The sequence below is a fragment of the Protopterus annectens genome, chromosome 5.part0 (genome assembly GCF_019279795.1).
Source record: "Protopterus annectens isolate FY-2018-M chromosome 5.part0, PAN1.0, whole genome shotgun sequence".
Taxonomy (NCBI): domain Eukaryota; kingdom Metazoa; phylum Chordata; order Ceratodontiformes; family Protopteridae; genus Protopterus; species Protopterus annectens.
Window position 1 is genome coordinate 648,705,532 of NC_056735.1, and position 24,568 is coordinate 648,730,099.

The 24,568-nt window shown below is 39.1% G+C and overlaps 1 protein-coding gene across 3 annotated transcripts in view; it reads left to right on the forward strand.

Moving 5' to 3' along the window:
- Positions 1-24,568, forward strand: part of LOC122802731 (acetylserotonin O-methyltransferase-like) — a 332,448-nt gene that overhangs the window by 9,969 nt on the left and 297,911 nt on the right. For all 3 annotated transcript variants that reach the window (XM_044072492.1, XM_044072493.1, XM_044072494.1), the window contains exon 2: positions 17,192-17,366. In XM_044072492.1, coding sequence (XP_043928427.1) covers positions 17,192-17,366 — 175 coding nt within the window. The remainder of the gene's footprint in view (positions 1-17,191; positions 17,367-24,568) is intronic.

Consider the following 24,568-nt stretch of genomic DNA (forward strand, 5'->3'; position numbering starts at 1 on the left):
ACTAACAGCCAGATGGAGATGACCCACATATGTAGTAAAACCAAAAGAGTTTGAAACTTAGTTAAAAATGCAGAGACTTAATCAAAGTTTGTGTTCATACATTGCAGTATAATATGCTAACCAATCTCTTCCTGAGGTACAATAAAATGTGTAGAATTCAGGAAAGTTAAATCTAGGGCATCCAACAAATTTGTGGAATGAACAAATTATACAAGAACACTGTAATGTGAGTCATAAACATATTAAAAAGTAACTGACAAATGTATGTATCTAATGCCTGTCTAATCCTCCTACTCTAACAGGGCACATGTTGTCTCCTCTTATGCTTAGTCACTATCTTCCTTCATAGAGCAGTGCCTGCGGTCACTACATTTGACCTCAATATTGCACGAACTCTATCATAAAACCCTACACCTACAAGTTTACTGAGAATTTTGTCAGAGTTCAATAGCTGTGGTTTTCTGACAGATAAAAGAGGATTGAAGTCACTAAATAATAATAAATAATGGCAGTCATTTGAGTTTCAGACTTCATATCCTTAAGAAAATATATAATAATAGAAAATCTGTCATTCTAGCAACTCTCTAAGTTTATAGGGCCAATATTTTAAATCTCTCCCTATTTTGGGGCTTTTTTCCCTCTGTTATCTTTGGCTTTGTCCAGATTTCTTGCATTGAGAGGTTGAGAGGTATGATGCATTGTGTTTTATAATGGAGATTTATGGACGGAGTTTTGTGATCATTGGTAAATCTCTAAGTAACAATCTGAGTTCCCTAATAATACACTACAACATGTTTCATAGATCAGACAAACTAGCCATCACATTTCCCATTTGTCTCTCTCTCTTTCTTTCTCTTGTTCTCTTTCTCTGTCTGGTTTGTGTTACTGTTATTTTTTTTATTGTTTTTAATGGGCTATGAAAATTTCCTAAGGTTCTATTGATTCTGGTTTTGATAGTTTTTGGACACTTTTATGGAATATTTCTTGGGTAGGTTTCTATGCCAGTTATGAGGTACATGCTAATCTGTTTTTTATCAGTAGTTTCAGTTCATTTGTTGATGGGTTTTCATAGTATAGTGCAGGTCATGTCAGGATCTGTTAGTATAGTAGTTTAGTTAGTACACTTTAGCTAGGTAGCTGGAATTGGATTCATTTTACTGGTAATACCATTTCCTGCGTGAATAGTCTCATGCAGCAACATGAAAGTCATCATCACTAGAGAGTTCAACCTTGATAAGTTTGGACCAAACAACCTCAAAAGCAACAGCATTTTTAGAAAAATAATAACCTTATCTTCTTAGATACCAACTCAACTAGAGGAAACTCATCATCTTGTCCTTTTCATAATGAAAATACCACAGTATATAAAAGCCATCCATTCTCTACCTAAAACTATAAGAGATTTTATTTTAGTTTGTTTACCAGAGGAGTACACCGATCAATCACTTTGGATCATTTGCGAGCACAGCCCGGATGAAACTTCAAAACCTCTAAATCTACCTCTGATATTCTGGCAACTTAAATGTTTTTTTTCTGAAGATAAAGAGAATAATGTCATATTTGACCTAGAGCAAGTTGTTAAATTCATATTAGATAAATGCCTCCACCTAACTAAAATTATATTACGAAGACAGCAATTTCCATGGATTAAAATATTGCATGTATGCAAAAGCCTATAGAATACACAACTCAGTTTAAATCACTCATGGAAAATACGGAGCAGAACAGACAACTCTGAATACCAGCACATATATTCTGAGCTAAAACGAAATGCAAGCTATCCCTCAAATAAGCAAATTTACATACCTTTAAAGAACATTCACATCACTTTACCATAACCCCAAGCAATTTTGAAACATAATCAAAAATCCAGCATGCTCAGACTCTAATACAAGCAAGTTATCTTACACTAAAATGATCATCACATAACTAAAAAAATACATCATTGCCCTCTGTATACAAATCTATCTCTTAAATACACTTAATCACAAACCCCACCTAACCACAATAATGCATCTCATCCTATCCTTAATGATGCAACCGGGTCACCCACAATTCACTTTAAAGTAATCACAAAAAAATGTGCAGAAAATCCTGAAAAACCTTTACCCTAAACAAAAACCTTATGACATCAATCCAAAACTCCTTAAACAAGCAGTCCACCCACTGGCCAAATCTCTTGCACACATTTTTAACATAGCATTAACCTTATCTATAATTCCACAGAACTTCAAGCACTATTTAATATTTCCCATACAGAAAATTGTTCCCGTCTGTACTCTTGAATATAACCCCATCTTAATATTATACTGTATCACAAGTCCTTTGAGTGAATAATCTATTACCAAGTTATAGATCATCTCAATAAATACAGCCTGCCATGTGACCTTCAGTACTGCTTCCCATTCATTGTACAACACACTGACAGCTATATGCACTGTAAGAGATAGCATCTGTAAATGAAGGGAAAAACAAGAGATCGGTGATGATAATATTATTGACTTACAGCATTTAAAACCATAAACCATGTCCTACTAATAAGAGAACCTCTACAATCCAATCAAGTAATACAGTTAGCTGAAAAGGCACCTTTAATTCAAGGTTTTTCTCAACAATGGGTGCTCAGCTCACTTATTTTCTCAGTCTTCATTAATGAGGACTAAGTCTAGAGCCTACTTTAGCCTTTAAATAATACAATAGATAAAACTACAAGAAAGTTAATTCACAATTAAGTGCCAGACATTCAATCTTTAACCATCTTGCCATGTAAGCCATTGCACATCTGTGTTGTAATATTTCTGTATGACTGATTTTGTATACTGTTTAGTTCATAGTTGAATGGGTCCAAGGACCACTCCATCAACTGGCTAATCAATAAAACATGCTGGAAGGACAGGTTCATAACCCAGAGATTGCCCATGCTCTGGAATAGACTTACCATACATGTCAAGCAGAGCATCTCACTGGCCCTCTTCAAGAGAAATCTTGATGAGTGGATGGGTGTGATGGATCCACACAGTCTACCAGTTTTTGTTATGCCTTGAGCCACATATCACTGTGTATGTTTAATTATTGCTAGAATGATTATTGCTAGATCTGACATGCCACTACCTCACTATATCCTGCTAATATTGTAGCAATACAATATGCTTAAGAGCAGGCCTTGCTCACTGATTACTGGTATTACTGAACTTTTGTTAACCTATAAGTTGTTTATCAGCTTAAAAGATGTTTACCAGAATGTGGGGATTTCAAGGAGGAACTATATCACAAGTTTGTGAGCTAACTGTTCTTTGAAAAAGGGAAGTAAGGCATAAGACCAGACATTACGAGACTTGTTTACTACTTAGGAAATGATCTGCAATTTTCTAAAATATTCCATCAACTCATGATGAGCTTGTGATCAATATGTCATTAGTTGAACCTGTTGACCCTGTTATTTGTTCAAGACTATAAAAAGCTCAAAGGCTAAAATGAAAACCATCATCATCTGGATTTGATCACAGCACCAGCCTGAACTGAGCTTAGAGACATTTTGCCAGTGTCGGCCTTGCCTTGACTGAACAGATAGCTGCACTGGATAGGATTGAGGTCTCCCTATCAGTGGCAAAGATGATTTTGTTTATGCATATGCTTGTAAGTACATGATCTATTAGTTTTTCTGTTTATTTAGTATTAGTTTTACTGTTTATTTAGTAAGTTTTTGTTTAATAAATTGTTAAGTTTGAGCCTTGGTGTCTTGTGTCATTTCTAATCCTGTATTAAACTCAGACTTTAAAGTAATGGACTAGCTCATTTGGCGCAGCCAGCAGGGTACGAAGTTTACAGCGGAAATGTCACAACAACAACCAATGTTTTTTCCTTTAAAACATATAGGCATAGGTAAGAAGGATGCTGTGTCAGGCACCCCAAATAAGTTGGGCATTGATACTATGATGCCAGCATTATTTGGGAAGTGGGATCCTCTTGCTAAGGTATTAAGTCAAGTTTCACCACCTCCTTCCCCAAAACCTTTGCAAGAAAGACCTAAGGCAGACCCTGATAGTCTAGCTAGAGCTTTATCGGAGCTAAAATTGGATGATAATGGGAAAAAGGTGAAGGAAGGGGTGGGAGCAACTGGATGGCTGTTCTTTGAGGCAATTCAGGAATTAGATAGAGATGTAGAGAAACTAAAAGAAAAAAATCCTAGAGTTAGAAGAGCAATGTAAAGAACACACACATACACACAGATTGGATAGAGATGTCTTGGAGAAGGCAAATATGGCACTTGTTAAAGTAGGAGAGGAAGCTGAATACTGGAAATCTACTTGAATAATTCAACAGCGTAGACAATGAAATGGGAGAAAACTACGCCATCCGCCCTCAAGACCTCGGGTTCGTGCTTTGCTGTGTAAGACAGAGTTTGATCCCAAGAAGTGGGAAGATGATCCCCCCTCAACTGATGAGGGTAATAGTGATTTTGAAATAGTAAATTCCCCATCAGTGGAAGCACGCCCAGTTATTGAGAAAAAGGGACAGTATACTGGGGGGGGGGCAGTGCCACAGCAATTGGGCTGAGGTGCGGAGTTATACTCAAGCTGAATTATTGAATATAATCCAAATATATAAACAAAAGCCAGGGGGAACTGTTTTAGCATGGTTTCATCAGGTTTGGGATACAGGGGGAGAAGAAGTGTCTCTAAATGCTGAAGAGATGCACCAATGTGCATGTTTGGTGTTCCACCCACATTTAAAGCAAATAGTAAACAATGTGAACCATGATGATCCCCAGGTGAATACACTAGTGGTGTGGTTAGCCTCAGCTTTCCGAGCTACTTGGCCTGATGCTACAGCAGAAGCTGATGAACATAAGCCTTGGAAAACAATAGCAGAGGCAATACAACAGTTAAGAGAAATGGCTACCATTTATTCATTGGAATTAAGGAATGGGGCAGATGCACAAATTATGACCAGCAATATGAGGAGTAAATTGATCAAAAATGCACCACAGTGGTGGAAAGGGCACTGATGGCTGCCCTGGCAGGCTGTATAGGTCAGCAGATATGGGATGTAATAGCCACTCTAAATCAAATGGCAGAACTAGTGGAAGAAAAAGAACAGCGAAGAGCTAGAAAGGCAAATGCAGAGAAATCAAAAGATAAATCTGGTGAAAAAGTTGCAAGAAAGCAAATGTTTCTGGATATGTTAAGGTGGGGGGTAGAGGTTGCGGAAATAGATGGGATAGCTACTGAGGAATTATATAAAAAGTGGAAGCAAAAACAAAAGGAGAAAGGATCAAGCTCTGTGGGTAAAAAGCAAACCCCTACAAAAAGTCCAACCAGAAGTACCACTAAAGGGAAGGTAGGGTGGAATCAATTATATCCTGACATCCCTACTGATGAGGAGCTAGCACAGTGGCAAAAGGGGGAATTTAATGATGAGAGAGATTGGAGAAAAAAGGAATGGAGAACCCCGGTTGAAAAAACAGAGACAAATTGACTAGTAGGTGGGTCCCCAGTAGCTAGGGGTACAGTAAGAGCAATTACACCTGGGGACTGATGCCCTTACGTACCCCTTACCATTTTTTGGAGGGTAGGGCCACAACATATGATGACTCTGGTAGACACAGGATCAGAAATAATCATTTTTGCAGGCAACCCGGGTAAATTTCGTGGACAATATGTAAAGATTGATGGTTATGGAGGGGCAAAAACACTAGGTACCAAAACCAAGGTTAAGATAGCTTTTGGGGATGATATTCCTATTTTTATTGAAGCAGTAATAGCTCCAGGACCTGAGCACATTTTAAGAATAGATGTGCTAAAGGGTAGAACCTTGGAAACCACTGTAGGGCCATTTAGGTTTGGAGTGTGGCATTGTTCAGTCAACGCAGTTAAGGCTGTAGTCCGAGGCAATGCTAAGTGGGAACCGCTTTATATTCCCACAGCTAAAACAACAGTAAACATCAAACAATATCGTATCCCAGGTGGGCACGCTGAGATCACTGAGACGATCCAAGAACTGCTTTGGGTTGGCATACTTGAGCCAACAGTGAGTCCACTCAACAGTCCAGTATGGCCAGTAAAGAAACCTGATGGATCATGGCAGATGACTGTAGATTATTGAGGTCTGAACAAGGTGGCCCCACCCTTAGCGGCAGCCATTCCATACATTGTTACGATCATGGAAAGATTGTCTTCCTCTGCTGGACCATATCATGCAGTTTTGGACTTAGCAAATGCCTTCTTCTCCATTATGATAGCAGAAGAAAGCAGAGCCCAATTTGCTTTTATCTGGGAGAGGAGGCAGTATACCTTCCAAGTGTTACCACAGGGATATCTGCACAGCCCTACCCTGTGTCATGGACTAGTATCTAGAGACCTAGGCAAGTTACAGCTGGACAAAGTGACTATTTTCCATTACATTGATGACATAATGATTACTGGAAAACATCTGATGTGGATATTGCACTAAAAACTGTAATTCAGCACCTTCAGAACAGAGGGTGGGCTATAAATGAGAATAAAACACAACAAGGGACATCAGTAAAATTCCTTGGAATGATTTGGAATGGAGCGAAAAGGGAAATTCCTGCAGCAGCACTAGAGAGTATTCAGAAAATTGCAGTCCCAAAAACGAAACAGCAGGCACAGGCCTTCTTGGGAGCAATGGGCTTTTGGAGAGCATTTGTACCTCACCTCGGGCTGATTTTGCAAACCATTCACTATGTAACAAGGAAAAAATGTGACTTTCAGTGGGGTCCCAAGCAGCAGACAGCTTTTGAAGAAGCAAAAAAGGCCCTACAGCAGACTGTGGGGCTGGGCCCAGTTAATCCACAGCAACCTTTTATCCTTAAAGTAACAGTAGCCAATAATGTTATGTCTTGGGGGCTGTGGCAGAAAGATGACACTGGGAAAAAGAGACCCTTGGGATTTTGGTCCAAATCCCTGATTGGAGCGCAGGTGAGATATAGCCCCCTTGAGCAGCATGTGCTAGCAGTGTACACAGCATTGATTCATGTGGAAGGAATAACTAAACAACAAACAGTGGCAGTTAAGATAGACTACCCAATCAAGGGGTGGTTATGAGAAAATAATTTAATGAAAACTCTAATAGTACAATCTTCGACTGTACAGATGTGGAAGTGGTATTTACAGGAAAGGGCCAACATTGTGCCTGGAGTATCTCAAGTTCAACAACAGTTGGCTGGACTGGTAATTTTGGATGATGCTGATGTGACAGAACAACAGTGACATGAGCTTACAAAATCCCCAATCACTGAAGCATTACCATTTAATAATTTAGATGCAGAAAAACAGAAACATGCATGGTTTACTGATGGTTCTGCCAAAATTGGATCAAATGGTAGGACCTGGACTGCGGTGGCTTATTGCCCACGAACAGAAACAGTGTTATTTGATGAACGTACTGCCGGTTCAAATAATCAGGCAAAATTACGAGCTGTTGCCCTGGTCATAGATAGTTTATCACCTCGAGATGAAGTGTACATCTATGCTGACAGCTGGGCAGTTTTTAAGGGACTGACAACCTGGTTACCTGCCTGGCAACAACAGAATTGAAATATCCATGGCAGACCTCTATGGGGAGGTTCAGAAGACTGGCAACAGATTTGGGAAAAATCTCAACAATGCAAAATCAGTGTTGGACATGCAGATGCCCATGCATCACTTGTAACAAATGAAAGGAGGCATAATCAGCAGGTAGATAAGATGGCCACAGTACGTGTTGCTGAAGAGAAAGACAAAAGTGCTAGCATGGCAAGATGGGCCCATGATCAGAGTGGGCACTTGGGAAGAGATGCAACAATAAAATGGGCCCAAAGGCATGGTATGCAGTTGAATAAGGAAATTACTACAGATGTTATAAAGAAGTGTGAAATCTGTCAAAGAAATAAACAAAAGCAACTGCAAGCAGAAGCGTGTGGACACATTCACAGAGGCAGTCGTCCAGCACAAATCTGGCAAATAGACTTTATTGGTCCTTTACCACTGGATCAAAATCAGCAATATTGCCTAACGATGGTGGGCACTTATTCAGAATTACTAATGGTATCCCCATACAAAAAGGCAAACAAGAAAGCAGTATTAAAAGGATTGAATAAATTATGTGTGACATATGGGATTCCCAGTGAACCCAAAGTGACCAAGGCAGCCACTTTACCGGAGCAAAGGTTCAAAAATGGGCAAAGGAAAATGGAGATCGATGGGTGCTGCATATCCCATATCATCCTCAAGCTGCTGGTTTGATTGAAAGGTATAATGGGCTCATTAAAGAACAAATTCAAAAAAATACAAATGATGGAACGTTACGAGGCTGGGCAAAGGTATTAGATTTAGCTGTGAGCCAGCTAAATAATAGGCCTCAAAAGCATCAAGGAACCCCTTTACAAATGCATATGAATGACATTCGGTCCAACTGTTGTATTTTAAAACTAGAAAAGCTGAACCCAAATGCCATATACCCTCTTTTGACAAATACTGATCAAACTCGGTTCTGGCTATGTGCATTGACTGAACAAAGAGTGCCAGCACAAAATATAGTATTAGTTGAGACAGGTTGAAAACTCTTTCTCCCAAGAAATTGGCACTGGGGGAAAAAAGGACTATTAGGAGAAAGTTGGGAGGTTTTTACATTATGGGAGCCAGAACGAGAAGTGATAGTAAAGGCGATCAATTTAGATAACAAGACACAGATTATTCGAAAAGGACAATAGAAATTTGTATGCATCAAGATGCTGTTATTTTACTACAAAACTGTAATACTAAACCAAGCAAATGGCTGGGAATAAAAGTTATGGTGACCACACCCAATCAGCCAAATAAACATGGGACTGTGATTTGTGATGGACCTAGTGATACTGTTTTAGTATTACTTGATTCTGCTAAACAACCGTTGTACTTTCCTCTTCATAGATTATTGCCACTGTTTGGGAAGGCACCCAACCTTTTCCGATGACAGCACTTAGATGGACCATTTGACTGTCTTGATCCTATCCCTCTATTCGAAGAGGAAGATGTTGCAAATGTAACGGTGGACTGTGATTTTTATTGGAAATTGGGAGACCATCTATATGCAGTGACACCTAAACCTGCCTTAAGTTAGAACATCACTCAGACGGAGAACATTACAACTGTATGTAGACTGAACTGTGATAGACATCCTAAAAAATGTGTTTCCAACCCTTTTGGAGGTTTATACCAAAGGCTAAATGAGTTGGGATTTCCACTAGCCAAGTCTCCATTAGATTCCTTCTGCATAGCTAAATTCCAAATGGAAAATGACACCGCGGAAACCCTATCTCCGAGTTTAGAAATATATACCATGGACAATAGTTCAACTGTATTTGATGGTTTGGGACATGTGGTAAGGTATACAAGAAGATGTAAAACTGTAAGTAGTGCTAGAGTTATACAATGTATTAAAATGATAGTTAACATGTCAGCAGTTGATATTACTATAGGTATCCACATTGTAAAATTGTACAATTATGGCCAATTAATTCTTTACATATCAAATACAGACATTACAAATATAAAAGGAGTAAACGTAATGTTACAGGTATTCTTGGTACTGCACTAGGTGCAGTCGGAACAGCAACTGGATTCCTAAACAGTGTAGACACAGATACCCTACGTAGCAAATTGAGCTGTTTGGGCACAGACCTAAATATGGCCTTTAAGCTACTAGCAGACCATGATCCCGAGCTGGGACAAAGAACTGTATATGGTATTTTAACTCAAACTGTCTTGTGGAGGTGGATTAAACATACAAATACATATACAGAACAGATTTTAAATAGCCTCACAGCAGAAGTAAATCAGACCTTTTGTATCTTATCTCAGTTGGCTGCCAACCAGCAATATTTGCAATTCAATTAAACTTGGAGGGCTAAAAAAGGCAGCCCATTGTTAAAGGGAACTGCAACTATATCATTGGTTAAAGCCAATAGATTTTGCATGTAAAAATAAGTCTTATATACTGATTTTTGACTATCTTGCTAGTAAAAAAGGGACAAAGCAGGTCTGTCCATTTGTTACATTGCCCTTGCAATTTGGAAATAATTGGTGGGTACCTCAAATTGAATCTACTTTGATTGATTATAATGATGTACCCATTGATGTGGCAGGTTATGAAACCTGGCCCCAGGGGTGGGTATGCATGATGGTGAAAAGGAAGCCTCACCCATGCTTACATAATGGAACTGGGGAATGCACCTGGCACAGCTAAATAACCTCAGACTTTAAAGTAACGGACTAGTTCAATGGGAAACAGAAAGTTCACTCTGGGGACCACTCCAGTGGCTCTACTTGATAGAAGCACTGGGAACTAATGTCAGGTGACATGATGACTGGGCACTTCTATGGGCTAGGCTTGTAAAGGATACAGGGCCATTAGCTTAGTACACACCTATGAACCTATGAACCTAAATAATATATTTTACTTTTCTTCTTTTATTTTAATATTTTTGTTAACTTGAAAGATATCTAATTTCTGGGGGATAATTTAGATAGTCGGTGTTTCTTACAGAGTTTTGTATGTGTGTGTGTGTGTGTGTGTGTGTGTGTGTGTGTGTGTGTGTGTGTGTGTGCGTGTGTGTGTGCACGTGTGTGCGTGTGTGTGTTTGTGTGTATGTGAGACTTTTTTTCCCTTTTCTGAAGTGAGTGGGTGATGCTATCGATGGTATATTGTTTAACCTTACTAAAGTACAGTTTTGGCTGCATGGTGCAAGAAGATGAAGTCCTGACTGTGACTCAGAGGTCCACTGATCAATTAGTGAAATAGATACTACAGTAGTCAATAAGGGTAAGAGTTAGAAGTTCATTCTGCAGGCAAGGAAGTGTTTGGTCTACTGTAATGCTGGCAAAGAAGTAAGCAGCATGCAGGGTATGAGCTAATGATGTCTCCTTAGCTCTGCCCAGTTACTAAGCCATGCATGCACTGCAGCCTTCATATATTTGTGTGTTTATATGCATATATGCGGGTTTCTGTGTGTGTTTGTGTGTGTGTGTGTGTGTGTGTGTGTGTGTGTGTGTGTGTGTGTGTGTGTGTGTGTGTGTGTGTGTGTGTGTGTGTATCTATCTGCATGCCTGTATATATGTCTGTAAACATAGCAGAGCCTCATATTTGGTAAGTGTGTATATATTAGTTGCTGGGAAATGGTTATGGTCTTGATTGCTACCATGATTTTGATGGCAGTTGCCTGGATTAAGCTCTCTTCTGACTAAGGAAGAGGTGGGCTGTTTGATCATGACAATGCTGATGCCTAGCTGTCTATAGGGAAACCTGATACTAAAAATAGTATAAACATTGTTTTGAATTTGAAATTGGTAGGTGGTCCAGGATGTTTTGGAGTTGTGCATTTGTCTGAATTTTATTTTTTATAAAGCAGCATAAATATGAGGTGGTGCATTTTGTTTATCTGCCAAATATATAGATAAGTATGTGATGAAACACCAAGAGCACAGATAAACAAAAATATGTAAAAAAAAACATATTGCGTACTGTTTACTGTAGGGGAAAAAGTCAACATGTGTGTGAAAGCTGTGAGATAAGAAGCAAATCCTTAATCCAACATTACACGATATTTCATGTGCAATGCAAATCAAACCCAATATAGGATAATAGGATCATAGGAGGTTACTAGGCTATCAACCTGGAGGTCATTTCAAGCCTGTTTCATTCCAATGTAATACCACAGATACCCTAGTCAATACCCAAGATTGTGTTTATTAATGACTGCCCATGTCCAAGGGGTTGTGGGCTCTATTCCTGGTAAGAATTTATGGTGTCACATCCATCTGTCCTGGTTCCTTTTGGGCAGTGCCTTAGAGGTGCTCTGCTTCACATGAATTGGCAGCCTATTCCAAGATGCAGCAGTCACTGGGAGACAAATCTGTCCCTACAGCATGTCCTATTCAAGTCGCAAGCCATATTTAGGTCCCTGGAATGGGTAGCTCTAGTCTTGTTGGATTTACGGATGTGCAGCAAATTCATTAGGTTTGGGTGAGAGATTGCTCTGTAAGCCAGGCATAAGTCTCCCCTAAGAAGTCTATATGATACTGAGTATAGTGACACAGACTTTAGTTTATCTTTTTAGTTAGAAACCTCTGATGTTTCTCCAATTGCTGTAGGTGCTTTATACAGTACATTCCGAAAGGAGTGGCGTACCCAATTATGGACCTGATTAGTGACGAGTATAGAGGGGTTATAACCTCCTTTTCTCTAGAGGCAATTCCTTTGCTAATTAAGTGTGCTACATAGAAATCCTTCCTTACTACAGTAGGCAAATGGTGGTCAAAGTTAAGGTCGCAGTCTACTTGTGATCCAAGATCTCTTACCACATCTTAGTTGTATAGTATTGTTGTTAATTTGATAGTGTGAAAGGACATTGTTTTAATGAATTTGAATGATGTTGCATTTCTTTGCATTCAGTTTGAGACTGTGACTAAGACCAGTCATTGGTCTGCGTAAGACCCTCCTGAAGTATACTGACATCATTTGGGGATTCAGTAATTGCACCCAGTTTGCAGTCATCTGCAAAGTTGGTCAGCCATAGCCCCTTAGTTTTGGCCTGAACTTCTGAGAAGTATATACAAAAGAGTAGGGGGCCCAGCATTGACCCTTGTGGCACCCCACTGGTGACAGATCTGCTGGTTGATGTAGAGTCACCCACTTTGATAGTGTGTGATTGGTTTTTGAGCCAATTAGCAACCCATCTTACAACAAAGCAGTTTACATTCAGTTTGCTAAGTTTATCAGTAATGCCTGAGTGTGGGATTGTGACAAAGGCCTTTGCCAAGTCAGAGTATGCTGTGTGCACAGACTTGTCCTCGTCAATGGCCCTGGTCACATTTTCAAAGAAATCCACCAGGTTTAACAGGCAGGATCTGCTTTGATCACCGCTGGATGGTGCAGTGGTGGAGCAGTAATGTTGCCTCACAGCAAGAGATTCTCTGGTTTGATTCTCAGCTGGAGTTCCTTCTGTGCGGAGTCTGCATGTCTTCCCTATATTCATGTGGGTTTGCTCTGGTTTTCTCCCATGTTACAAAGGCACATGTCTGGAATGTTTCTCCCCAGGCCTCTGCTGAAAATTGGCTTTGTTCCAAGTCAGACTTCCCCAGTTAACAAATGTTAAATAAATAAAATTGATGAAGCTGAATTGTGTAGGATCTAGGATTTAGAGGTCACCTAGGTCCTTATTTAAGAGGTCCATGATGATACCATGGCTTTACAGATGAGGTTGGTCAGACTTATGGGTCTTTAATTTCCCTGGTCTGTTGCTAAGCCATCTTTGTGGAGGGGAACAACTGTTGCTGTTCTCGATTCCTCAGGAGCAAAACCAGTGGTTAAGCTGTGATTGAATAGGGTACTTAACGGTGATGCTAGCACATGTTTTAGTTTGTTTAGAAGACAGTCTGGGATGCTGTCTGGTAATAGAGATTGTGTTTTTTGCCTTAGACAAGACTTTAATGAGCTACTGTTTGGTTAAATAGGGTGGAGGGGGCAGGGTTTGTGATAAGTTTGGAGGGGAAAAAGGTGAAATTTTCACCAAATCTGTCCACTAGCAGGTTTGCTATCTCTGCGGGATCAGAGTGAGTGATACCGGTAGTCACTAGTTTGGCACATGCTTGGGCCCTACCTTTTAGGCTATGTATGTTGCTGTAAAAGGCCTTATGATAATCCTTGGCTATGATTGCTAAGTTTTTTTCTCAAAGTTACCTTTAAAGGATTTGACATGTTGTCTTATTTGCCTGTTGAGGCTGAGGAGGGTGCTTTCCATTGTTGGCAGCCTCCCCTTATTTTTTTTAGACAGCAGTATTTTGTATTTGTTCTAAAGTTTGTTGATGCTGGATGACCACCAGGGTGTTTTTTTTTTTTTATTTGGGGCTCTAGCTTTGATTCTCTCTCTGGAACAGCCAAGTCTATTCACTAATACAAGTGATTGTAGGGCTTTAGTGTAAGCTTTGGTGTAGTTACCACTTCCAGCTGGAGGTGGGGCTTGGAATGCATTTATATCTCCCCCTAGGAGGGTATAGTTTGCTTTGGTGAAGTTTTTTAGCCTGACTTTGCCCTTTGTGAGTTCTGGTGTTAGTGTCAGTTTGAAGGTGACTGACTTGCAGTTATATTTAACTAATGAAAGTCCAACAGTTGTGGTGGTGTGTCTGTTTGTCATGTTAGTGAGGACCAGATCAAATATGTTTGCTTCTCTTTTTGGGGTTTAAACAATTTGTTCTGGTGCATTTGATTTACAAAGTCAAGGAAATTTGCCTTAGTGAGTTAGGGCTAGAGTAGTTTTCCAAGTTGAAGGTGAGATAATTGAAATCCCTCACGATCAGAGTATTTGGCAATATTTGGATTGACTCCAGTTTGGTCACATAGGCCTCATGTGCATCATGATCCATGGACAGGGTTCTGTAACTAGCTATGACTTGAATGGGGCTCTTACCCACAGTAATCTGAACTTGGAGTAACTCCATGGAGTTGTCCAGTCTAACTAGTAGTGAGGTAAATTTATCTCTAATATAGATAGAAACACTGCCTCCTTTGGTTCTCACATGTTTGTTTTGCGGTCTGAAGGTGTGAAAGGCATTGTAGCCTTGCAAGGCCAGGGTACTCTCTGAGGGCATGAACCAGGTTTCTGTGACTACACAGACATCTACATCCTCCCGTGACAGAAGTGATTCTAGGGCATGCAGTTTTTGGTTTAAACTCCTAGCGTTTATCAGCATGACCCTTATTTTGTTATAGCTGCCAATTTTCACATCAGCAATTCTGTTTTTGAGACCTTGCCTAAAAAATGCACTATGGGGGAGGCAAGAGGCTTTGCCAGCAGCCAAAAGCCTAGTGGTGCCAGGTGCAAACTGTCTCTGACAAAGCAGTGAGGTTTCTCAAGCTTGTCATCCCTGGCTGACAGAAACTGGATCCCCTTCCCAAAACCTAAGCCAATTATTGAAATTGACCATTTTTTGTTTATATTTTGGCATCATTCTAGTTGAGGGCAATATGCTGCTCAAGGCTGGGGACATACCTGCTTGGGACACATACTCGGAGAGCTCAATCATGTCTCTCTTCATATAGTCCAGTGAGGTACATCTCAGGTCATTCATTCCAACATGAGCTATGACAAAGTCATAATGGTACTTGTTGCCAAGAGACATGAGTGCATGCCTGATCTGACGAATCCTGGCACCAGACAGGAAGCTGACCATGACTTTCTCCTTATGTATCCTGGTGAGTGGGACATCTGCGTGTCTCACTGTGGAGTCTCCAATGACAAGAAAATTTGTTTTTTGAGTGTTATGGCTGAAGGGCTTGGTAGGTGAGATACTGATGTTGCTATGTGTCTTGGGTACTGTGGGAACTGTGTTAGTTCCAGCAGTCTTTTGTTTTGGAGGTCTCTGGCATTTCAGTAAGTGTTTTAAGAGAACCTCCACATATGTTCATGTATGTGATAGATGCATACTATATATATGAGTAGTTGTACTATGTGCATAACTTGTCCAGCTTTTCTATGATTTTTATGTCACTTTAGTTTCTTATTGTTGTCAGTGGGCTGTATTAATTGTCTTAATGTCTACTGAAGATGAATTTAAATATTTTTGTAGGTTTTATAGTAATACTTTAGGCTTTTATTTAATGGAATATATTAAAAGAGGTTTTTGACTTTTGCTTCTCAGGTACATTTTAAAGGTTCTCTTTTCTGGGGATATTTCATTTACTTCTGTTTTAGTAGTTTAAAGATGGTTTATTAGGATTTGTTAGCTTTGTAGTTTAATTAAATGGTTTAGTTTATTTATTTTAATTAGTTTAGCTGACTATAATCAAGACTATTGTGTTGGTATTGTCTTTTTCTGACCACATCTGAGGCCTCATTATTTTACTATATTTTATGTTTTATTTTTTAATTCTATTTTAACCCTTAGCCATGCTGATAATGTTAGTATTGTCTTAGGGGTTAAATTATATGGGCAGAGCTGTCTTTGAAGGGTTGTTATGTGGATTTTTCCCATAAGCAATATGTAAAGGTACCTTTTTTATATTGTTGTGAATGCCAGTAACATCATGCTTCAATTTTTTTTTTCATATGTTGTAGCAAGTGTAGATTTGGCCTGGGATGAATTGTTTTTGGGGCTAAGATATCATAAGAGCATTATTTTTTTAAGTGTGTGTGTGCACGCATGTGTGTGTTTAGTGGTTTAGTGTTACATTTGCTTTTAGTGAACAATATAAATATGGTAGGTTTAGTAGAATTTTAGTAGGTTTTAAGCCATGTCAGGGTTGTAGATAATCCACTGATGATGCATTAGTATTTGCTTATTATACCTGATACAGTTATGTTTTTTTCTCTCTTAGTTATCTCGGGTTAACCGTTAGCCTGATCTGTTATGCTAAATTAATGTATAGACACATATATATGTAGTGCCTTATTAGAAGTTCAGGACTTGAAACTCCAAAATGAATAAATAAATAAATAAATAAATACATACATAAAATAACTGCAGTCTTGCATGTAAAAGTGCACAACTTGCTGTTACACATAAAATGTGCTTTTTTTCAGGGGCACAAGCCCCTTTATAGCTCCCACTGTCAGGGGAATGCATTCCACAATATTCCTGATATTTACTAACTCAAAGATCACTGAAACTCAGAAAAGCAGGAGTTCTCCAACAGTTAGTAATTTTAGGCTTTGTACATATTTTCTCCTGATCATATTTAATTACTCAGTGTTTCAGGTTTCAAAATACAAAGGAAACCCCCACATACACATACATCTATAAATATACACAAATGTGAACCCGTCGTGTGTGCGTGTGTGTGTGCGCGCGTGTGTGTGTATACACGCGCGAGAAAGTTAGTGTGTGTGTGTGTGTGTGTGTGTGTGTGTGTGTGTGTGTGTGTGTGTGTGTGCGCGCGTGTGATTGTGTGCGTATGCAGTCCAATGCAGAATATAACTATTAAGTATGAATATCATCTTTTGTTGAAATTAAATTTGGCTTTTTCTTTCTGTGATATTACCTAGCAATAATAGCAACTGTTTTTTTTTTTCTTTTGGCATTTGACAATGTGGACATCCTCCTTGGTTAATACGTTTCAGTGTACCACAAGCATTTATGATGAATGTTGTGCTTGATACTAGAAAAAATTTACATGTACACCAGAGAAAAATGATCTAATGTTATTTTCTCCATAGGCGATGTCTTCTGCAAGCAAACTAGGAGTTTTTGATATTCTTCTGAACTCAAATACACCTTTGTCCTGTGCTGATATCGCAGAACAGGCAGGATGCACTGTGGATGGAATGAACAGGTTGCTTACTGCCTGCGTAGAACTTGAGTTATTAAATGCAACTCAGGAGAATGGAAAATGTAAGTTGCAATTTAAAATAGTGGAACTACTTTGCTTTAGTGCTTTACATGCAACTATATGTACTAAGGAGTCATCCACTTTCCATTGCTGGTTCCTGTCTTTAACAGTGCCTGCATTGATGCAAATATATATTTTTTCTTTTATTCCTTTTGATTGCATTTATAATTGTGATATGATATTGCTCCTGTTTTTGATGACCTTCATAAATGTATATGTATATTTTATGGAACTTGGCTGTGCCTTCATATTAGGCTAAGATATCCATATACATTTAAATGGCATAAATGGCATAGTCAACAACTGCATGGCAATTTATCAATCTCTGAGTCTTTAAACTATTATTCCATGCTTCACTGCTTGACTAGGTAGTCAAGAGAATGTCCACACATTCTGTAGCACTGGTTTGTCAGGTAGATTTTTATTTCATGTAATGCTGCTTATTGGATTGTGATTTTGACAGTTATCTCAATGTATTCAGTTTGGAAACTGACTTCCGCATTCTATTCTGTGCACAATTTAAAGACTTCATTCAAATGTCAAGATTTTCTCATTATAAAACTTTTTCATTTCCCCAGTTCAGCAGTGCTCTGTTCAGTTCAATTTAATTTTATTTTAGACTTTTTCAAAGCATTTTAAAAAATTAGATCAAAATGCAAACCACCAAATCCCCTGGTCCCATGGTGCAGAGGGATAAATCCTAATTGCATCACAGATGACCCATGCTCTACTAGTAGGTACAGGTATGGTAGAGAGAATTGCAGGTGAATAAGGGTGAGGAGCATGTGATTTGCTTGTATTCCACTTGGTTGATACCCAGTGGCAGCTCTGAGTGGTACAGCCCATGGAGTCCAGCCCAGAAGAACACAAGTTTATGATTCAGCCCTGTAAGTCAGCGAATCATGCTGATAAGCTTGTGTGCTCCTCTCCCAATGACTGACAACACTAGCATCCCTCAGAAGTTGGCAAGAGGATAATAAAAGCTCCTGGTGGAGGTATGCAGGACCCTGATATCTACCTGGCTGATGGCCTGCAATGTGGTGGGGAATGAATGGGACAGTAATTGCTCTTGCCTCTTTGATGACTTAATGAATTAGTTAGGTCACTGGGGACTGGCAGTCATCAGGAAGAGGGGTTAAAAAATTCAAAATAAATAGTAAAGTTACAAAAATCAGCTAAAGTGTATAATAAATAGATTTTAGCATATATCTGAAAAAAAGTATTAAGATATATACTTAAGTAATAATATCCACATTTTATGCAACACTAGTAGTAAATAATTATAATATGAGACCATCACAGATATAGATAAAATTATTTAATTATCACTCCTTTTCCTTTCTGCACCTGATGTCTAGTCTCCATATATTCCATTCTGGTTGTCTATGAAATTTATGACACCATATACTACCTCACAGGATTAGTTTGGTACTGTGAATGTATGAAACAATTCAGCTTATTGTAAACTGCAGTTATTAGAATTTATAGAAATTCAGCCCCTTTTCTTTACTAATTTTAAATACTAATAGGACCAATAAATTATATCTAGAAGATTGAAACTAGGCATAAAATGCAACAGCACTTCTAAGTCATGTTTAAATAAAACATGTCATGTTAAATCCTGCATAAATCAGAAGGATTTGAGGCAAGAAAAGTTGTTGGCTAGGAGAGGCAGGGTACCATGGTTAGGTTATACTTTGAATCTTGATATAGACATCATTAAGAATAGAAAGTATAAAGAATTTCCTGACTACCTAACATCTCTATGCAATGTTTACCCAACTGTGCAAATCTAGTAATAATTGGCTTAATGAATGCATGTTATAGAATATAATGCAGTATTTAAGCACAAAGTAATGCATGAAATGTCTTAACTACCTCCAAAAATCAGAAAAAAGACAAATTTGTTAAACAAGTTTTTGTCATTAGAAAGGTGCTTAACAAGCCTTTGTTAAACAACCTCACAGCTATTATTAGTGTCACTCCAGAGAACTAATAACAGTAAGCATTCACTACATCAGACAGATAGGAACTAAGAACGGATTTTAAAATATGTACTACTTCATTCATTCTTTCCATTTCCTTTGGATGAATGAAGTGTTTGACCTATTTCAAGTTTTTTAATTCATTCCACCACTGTTCTGTGGTGCCTGATCTCTGCTCAGTAGCAGTATGTGTGATACAACTCTCAAAGCCATAAAACATGTAGCACTCCTGTACATTTTACTTCAACTATTGCAGCACATGGAAGTAAATAAAACTACGAAAAAAATGAATGCAGTACAAATAATTATGAATGAGTCTCTATCATAACCCTTTTTGCTATGTGTTTCCAAGAAGGACATCAAAATTCACCTCTATATATTTGCCCTTTTGTTGAATTTATTGCCAGTCATGTCTTAAACACATCCATTATGATCGGATACCCGATCATAATCTTTTATGTTAAATTAAATGAAATTCTAAAGGAGAAAAATATAACCATGAAACAATGTACCAAAGGAAGGAAAATAAAACAGAATGATTGCATAATTAAAGAAATATAAATATTGAATGCAGTAATATATTTCTTGTACTAGTTCAGACTATATGCAACTCACATTTTGAAAAAAAATGTGGTACTCTTCAAATGCAAATGAGAATAAACTGGTAACTGAAGCACATAAAAATCATATTATATAACATTAAAGGTCCTTTAATGCTAACTGCAAATAGAACTATTTGGAGTCTCATTGAGAAGCATTTTTTATTAAAAGACAGTCTATGTCAAGCCTGCTAATGTGCATGATATAAATTAACTCTGTAGTATTTTGTAGTTTCCATTTCACAGATTCTGTAATGCGTCAAACATTCTCTGTTTTTAGTTATAGTGCTGTGGGCCAAAATAATATTAGTTGCATGAATTTATTTTAGGATTTGGCATTTTTTCTGGAAAGAAAATATTTAAAAAAAATGGAATTATTTGGTGAATTTGAAATTAAAATCCCCAAGCAATTGAAATGGCTATAAGGAATGAACAGCTGTAGAAAATATATTTCTAGTCAGAAGAAGTACTCCATTGCCATCATCAGAGTTCTGACTTACAGTTAGGAGACAATTGTTTATAAAGTTTTAGATATAGAAATACTCCTGCTTAAAATGCCATCTAAAAATTATTTATACTGGAGAAGGTATTATTTATGTCTTGCATAATGGGTTTACCCCTTTAGGTAAGATCCAAGGGGGAATGCATACTAATTGGGGTGAGTGGGAAAATTTCTCTGCTCTTTTTAATAAATACAATAGGATCTTTTGCAGCCAACTGAGCTAACACCACCTCAGCCTATGGTACTTCAGTTTAACATCTCATTTGGAGGATGCACACTGAAGAGTGCAGCATCTCCTTTATGAAATACTGCAGAGACAGTGATGACAAATGAATCCAAGAATATGGAATGGGAATAGAAGAGTAAGGGGATATAAAAATGGTTCTTTCTGGTTCTGATCCAAATATGCAAATGTTAATGCATTATCTATCACCAAAATGTATCTGATAAAAAAAAAGTTGCCTTACCATAACGTTACATCTGTGTTGTCGATCTTCATCTATTCTTGACTGATGGGTTACAGTTCCAATCCTTGGACTTGATCAAGCCATTATATAGCTTGCACCAGCCAAAAAACTCTCAAGCTAATAGTCTACCCATAATGCCCATCTCTACATTATCTCAGATCGAGTTTGCAGAATTTTAGAACAATAGAAGGAAACTAATTCCAAATGAGGAAGCCATGTCCAAGGAAAGTCCTAACAGAAAACCCAGGACAACAGATCGCTCCACCAGGAATGCAGAGAAGGGGGAAGGAGGGTGGGACACCAAGAATAGATGAAGATCGACAACACAGATGGAACATTATGGTAAGACATAACTTCTTTATCTGATGTTGTCAATCTTCATCTATTCTTCACTGATGGGACAGAGTCCCCAGCTACTTTAGATCCCGGGTGACCCTATGGAAGTATATTCCTGAGAACCATAGAACCAAAGGTGCGTCTTGCCCCTGGAGACCAGATCCAATCTGTAATGAGTAATAAAAGTATGCAGAGTAGCCCATGTTGCTGCTTTGCATATTTCAGTCATGGAATGTTTAGAATGGAAGACAGCTGAGGTAGCCATAGATCTAGTGGAATGGGCCTTCACCAGTATTGGAAGTTTTAGGTTATTTTTGTTATAAATGAAGGAAATACAATCTCTTAACCATTTTGACAAGGTAACCTTAGAGACAGATTTCCCTAAGGTTGTCCCAGAGAAGGAGATAAATAATTGTTCTGACCTCCTAATCTCTTTAGTTCTGTTGAGATAGAAATGTAATTGTCTGTGAACATATAACTGGTGTAAGCAATATTTGCCTTTATTAGAAAATTTTGGAAAGAAGATAGGTAAGTCTATAGTCTGATTGATGTTGGGCTCTGTGACAACCTTTGGAAGAAAGGATGGATTTGTCCTGAGTGTAACTCTATCCTTATGGAAAATTAAGTAAGAGGGTTTTGAAGATAAGGCTTGCAATTCAAAAACGTGTCTTGTGGAGGTCATAGCTATACGTAAAAGCATTTTCTGAGATTAACTTCAAATCACAAGTAGCTGCTTGTTCAAAGGGGAAAATACTAGTGACTGAAAAACAATAGTCAGGTCCCATGGTGGTAGAATGTCCTTAAATGTGGGCTTTAAATGGATAGTTCCCTTAAGGAAGACCTTAAAATGTCTGTGAGAAATTAAGGTTAGATCTCCAAATCCATTATGAAAGTTAGAGATGGCTGCTAGAATAACCTTAACAGTAGAAGCGGAAGCCCCTCTACTAAAAAGAATGGCCAGAAATTCTAAAACTTTTTCCACTGGAGCTGAAAAGGGATCAGGGCCATTGTTGCAATCCCAGATTGAAAATCTCTTCCATTTACTGAGGTAAAGATTCCTTGTGGATGGTTTATGGGACGCCAGCAAACTTTTTCATACTGGAGATATGCAATATCATTATGACTGGTGACCAACGGAATTGGAGGAACCAAACAGTTAGCTTGAGACTTTGAAGACTGGGATGCACCAATCACTGAGGGTGAGACAGAAGGTCCAAAATGGGTCCAGAATCCATGGACAGTGAACTAGATGAAGCCATAGGAAGGGAAAACAAATTTATTGAGGTCAGAAGGGTGCAATGAGGATTACTTTGCTTCTCATCTTGGCTGCTTTCTTGAGGAAAAGAGGAATCAGGGGGAAAGGCATATAGGGGACCCGGGGGCCAACTGAGGAGAAGAACATCTCTTGGGGGCTCCCCCTTAGGGAGGATTAGAGTAAAATAGCTTCTGCCCTTGTTGTTTTGGGGTGACACAAAAAGGTTCCAGCAAGGCAGGCCTCAGCAATGAAAGATCTTCTTTGCTATCTTGAAATTGTGAGACCACTCGGTGGCAGTAGAATGCATCTGCTTAGTTTGTCCGCTATCACATTTGAACTCCCTGGAATGTGTGTTGCTTTCAGAAAGCAGTTGGAGGCAATGGCCCATTGCCACACTCAGAGGGCTTCTCAACAATGGGAGTAGGATTTGGTTCCCCTTTGCTTGTTGATGTACCAGACTACGGGCATGTTGTCTGATTGGATTGCAATTGTTCCCTGAGGTAGGGCAGATTGAAATGCTTACAACTCTAGTAGCACTGCCCTTGCTCCAGAAGTTGATATGGAGATTGGCCTCTATTGCGGACCAAGTGCCTTGGACTGTCTTTCCCAGATAACGCCTCCCCACCCCATCTGGGAGGCATCCATGGTCACTATAGCTTTGGGTTGAGGAAGGATGAAAGGATGGCACAACATAATTTGCTCATATTCCATCTACCAGAATAGGTACTTTTTGTAGTGATTGGTGATAGGCAGAGGGTGGTTCATCAGATGGGTTAGAATAGACCATTGATTTGCAAGAAGCTATTGCAGTAATCTCATGTGAAATCTCACTAGAGGGACCAGAGTGATCACTGCTGCCATGGACCCTAATGCTTGAAGCACAAGTAGGGCTGGTACTTTGTTGGAGCACAGAGAGAATGAACTTGAGATTTTATTTTCTGTAATCTGTGGGCAGGTAGGGAGGCCAACACAAGTGCGCGTGTTGAAATAAGCTCCGATGAATTCCATATCCTGAGAGGGAGTCAGCTGAGACTTTGCATAACTGACCGTGATGTCCAGATGCAGGAACAATTGCAGGGTGAATTCTGTCACCTGTAGCAGTAGATGTCTGGTGAAAGCAGTGTTGTGCCAGTCATCTAGATATGGAAACACCCAGAATCTGTGCAGTCTCAAGTGAGCTGTTAGTGCAGACATACATTAGTGAACACCCTGGAGGCTGTGGTGAGACCAAAGGGCAGCACCTTGAACTGATATTGACTGGCTCCTAGCCAGAAGCAGAGAAACCTTCTTGAGCGTTTGTCCATTTTTATGTGGTAATACACATCTTGAAGGTCTATAGAGCACATCCAATAATTTTCCTTTAGAAAGGGAAGCATTGACTGAACCGTGACCATCTGGAATTTGGACTGTTAGACAAATTTGTTTAGAATGTTGAGATCCAGAATTGATCTGCAGTCCCCTGTCTTTTTTGGCACTAAAAAGAACCTTGAGTGAAATCCAGATCCTATCTGGTCTGGAGGGACTTCTTGGATGACTCTTTTTTTCTAGCAGCTTTTGTATTTCCAAGGCTGCTTGTTCCCTCTGACTGGGTGGAACATTGGGGAGTCTTGTTTGAGTTCTTGGATAAAGAGTGAAAGGGATAAGGTAACCTCTGGAAATAATTCTTAGCACCCAGGCATCTGTGGTTACTTGTTGCCAGGCAGTTGGGTACAAAGAAAATCTTCCACCGACTGCTTCAAGAGGTAAGCAATCAGGCCTCCTTTCAGGAGTGCTGATAAGGTTGGACAGAGAAAGACTCCCTGGAACTGTGGTTCTGTGGGCCACCTGTACCTCTTGGATGGCATCTTCCATTAGTACTCTCCCCTTTGCCCTGAGGGTAGTCAGCACCACGTTTGTCCTGGGAAGGCCTCTGGGACTTCTTGAACCACATCTTCCCACTCCTCTGATTCCTGGAATAAGTTTGTTGGGGAGCAGGCAAATGTATGCCCACTGCAGAGAGGGTCTTTCCATCGTTCTCACACCTGGATAGAATTTCTTTAACTTTGGGGTTAAACAAGGAA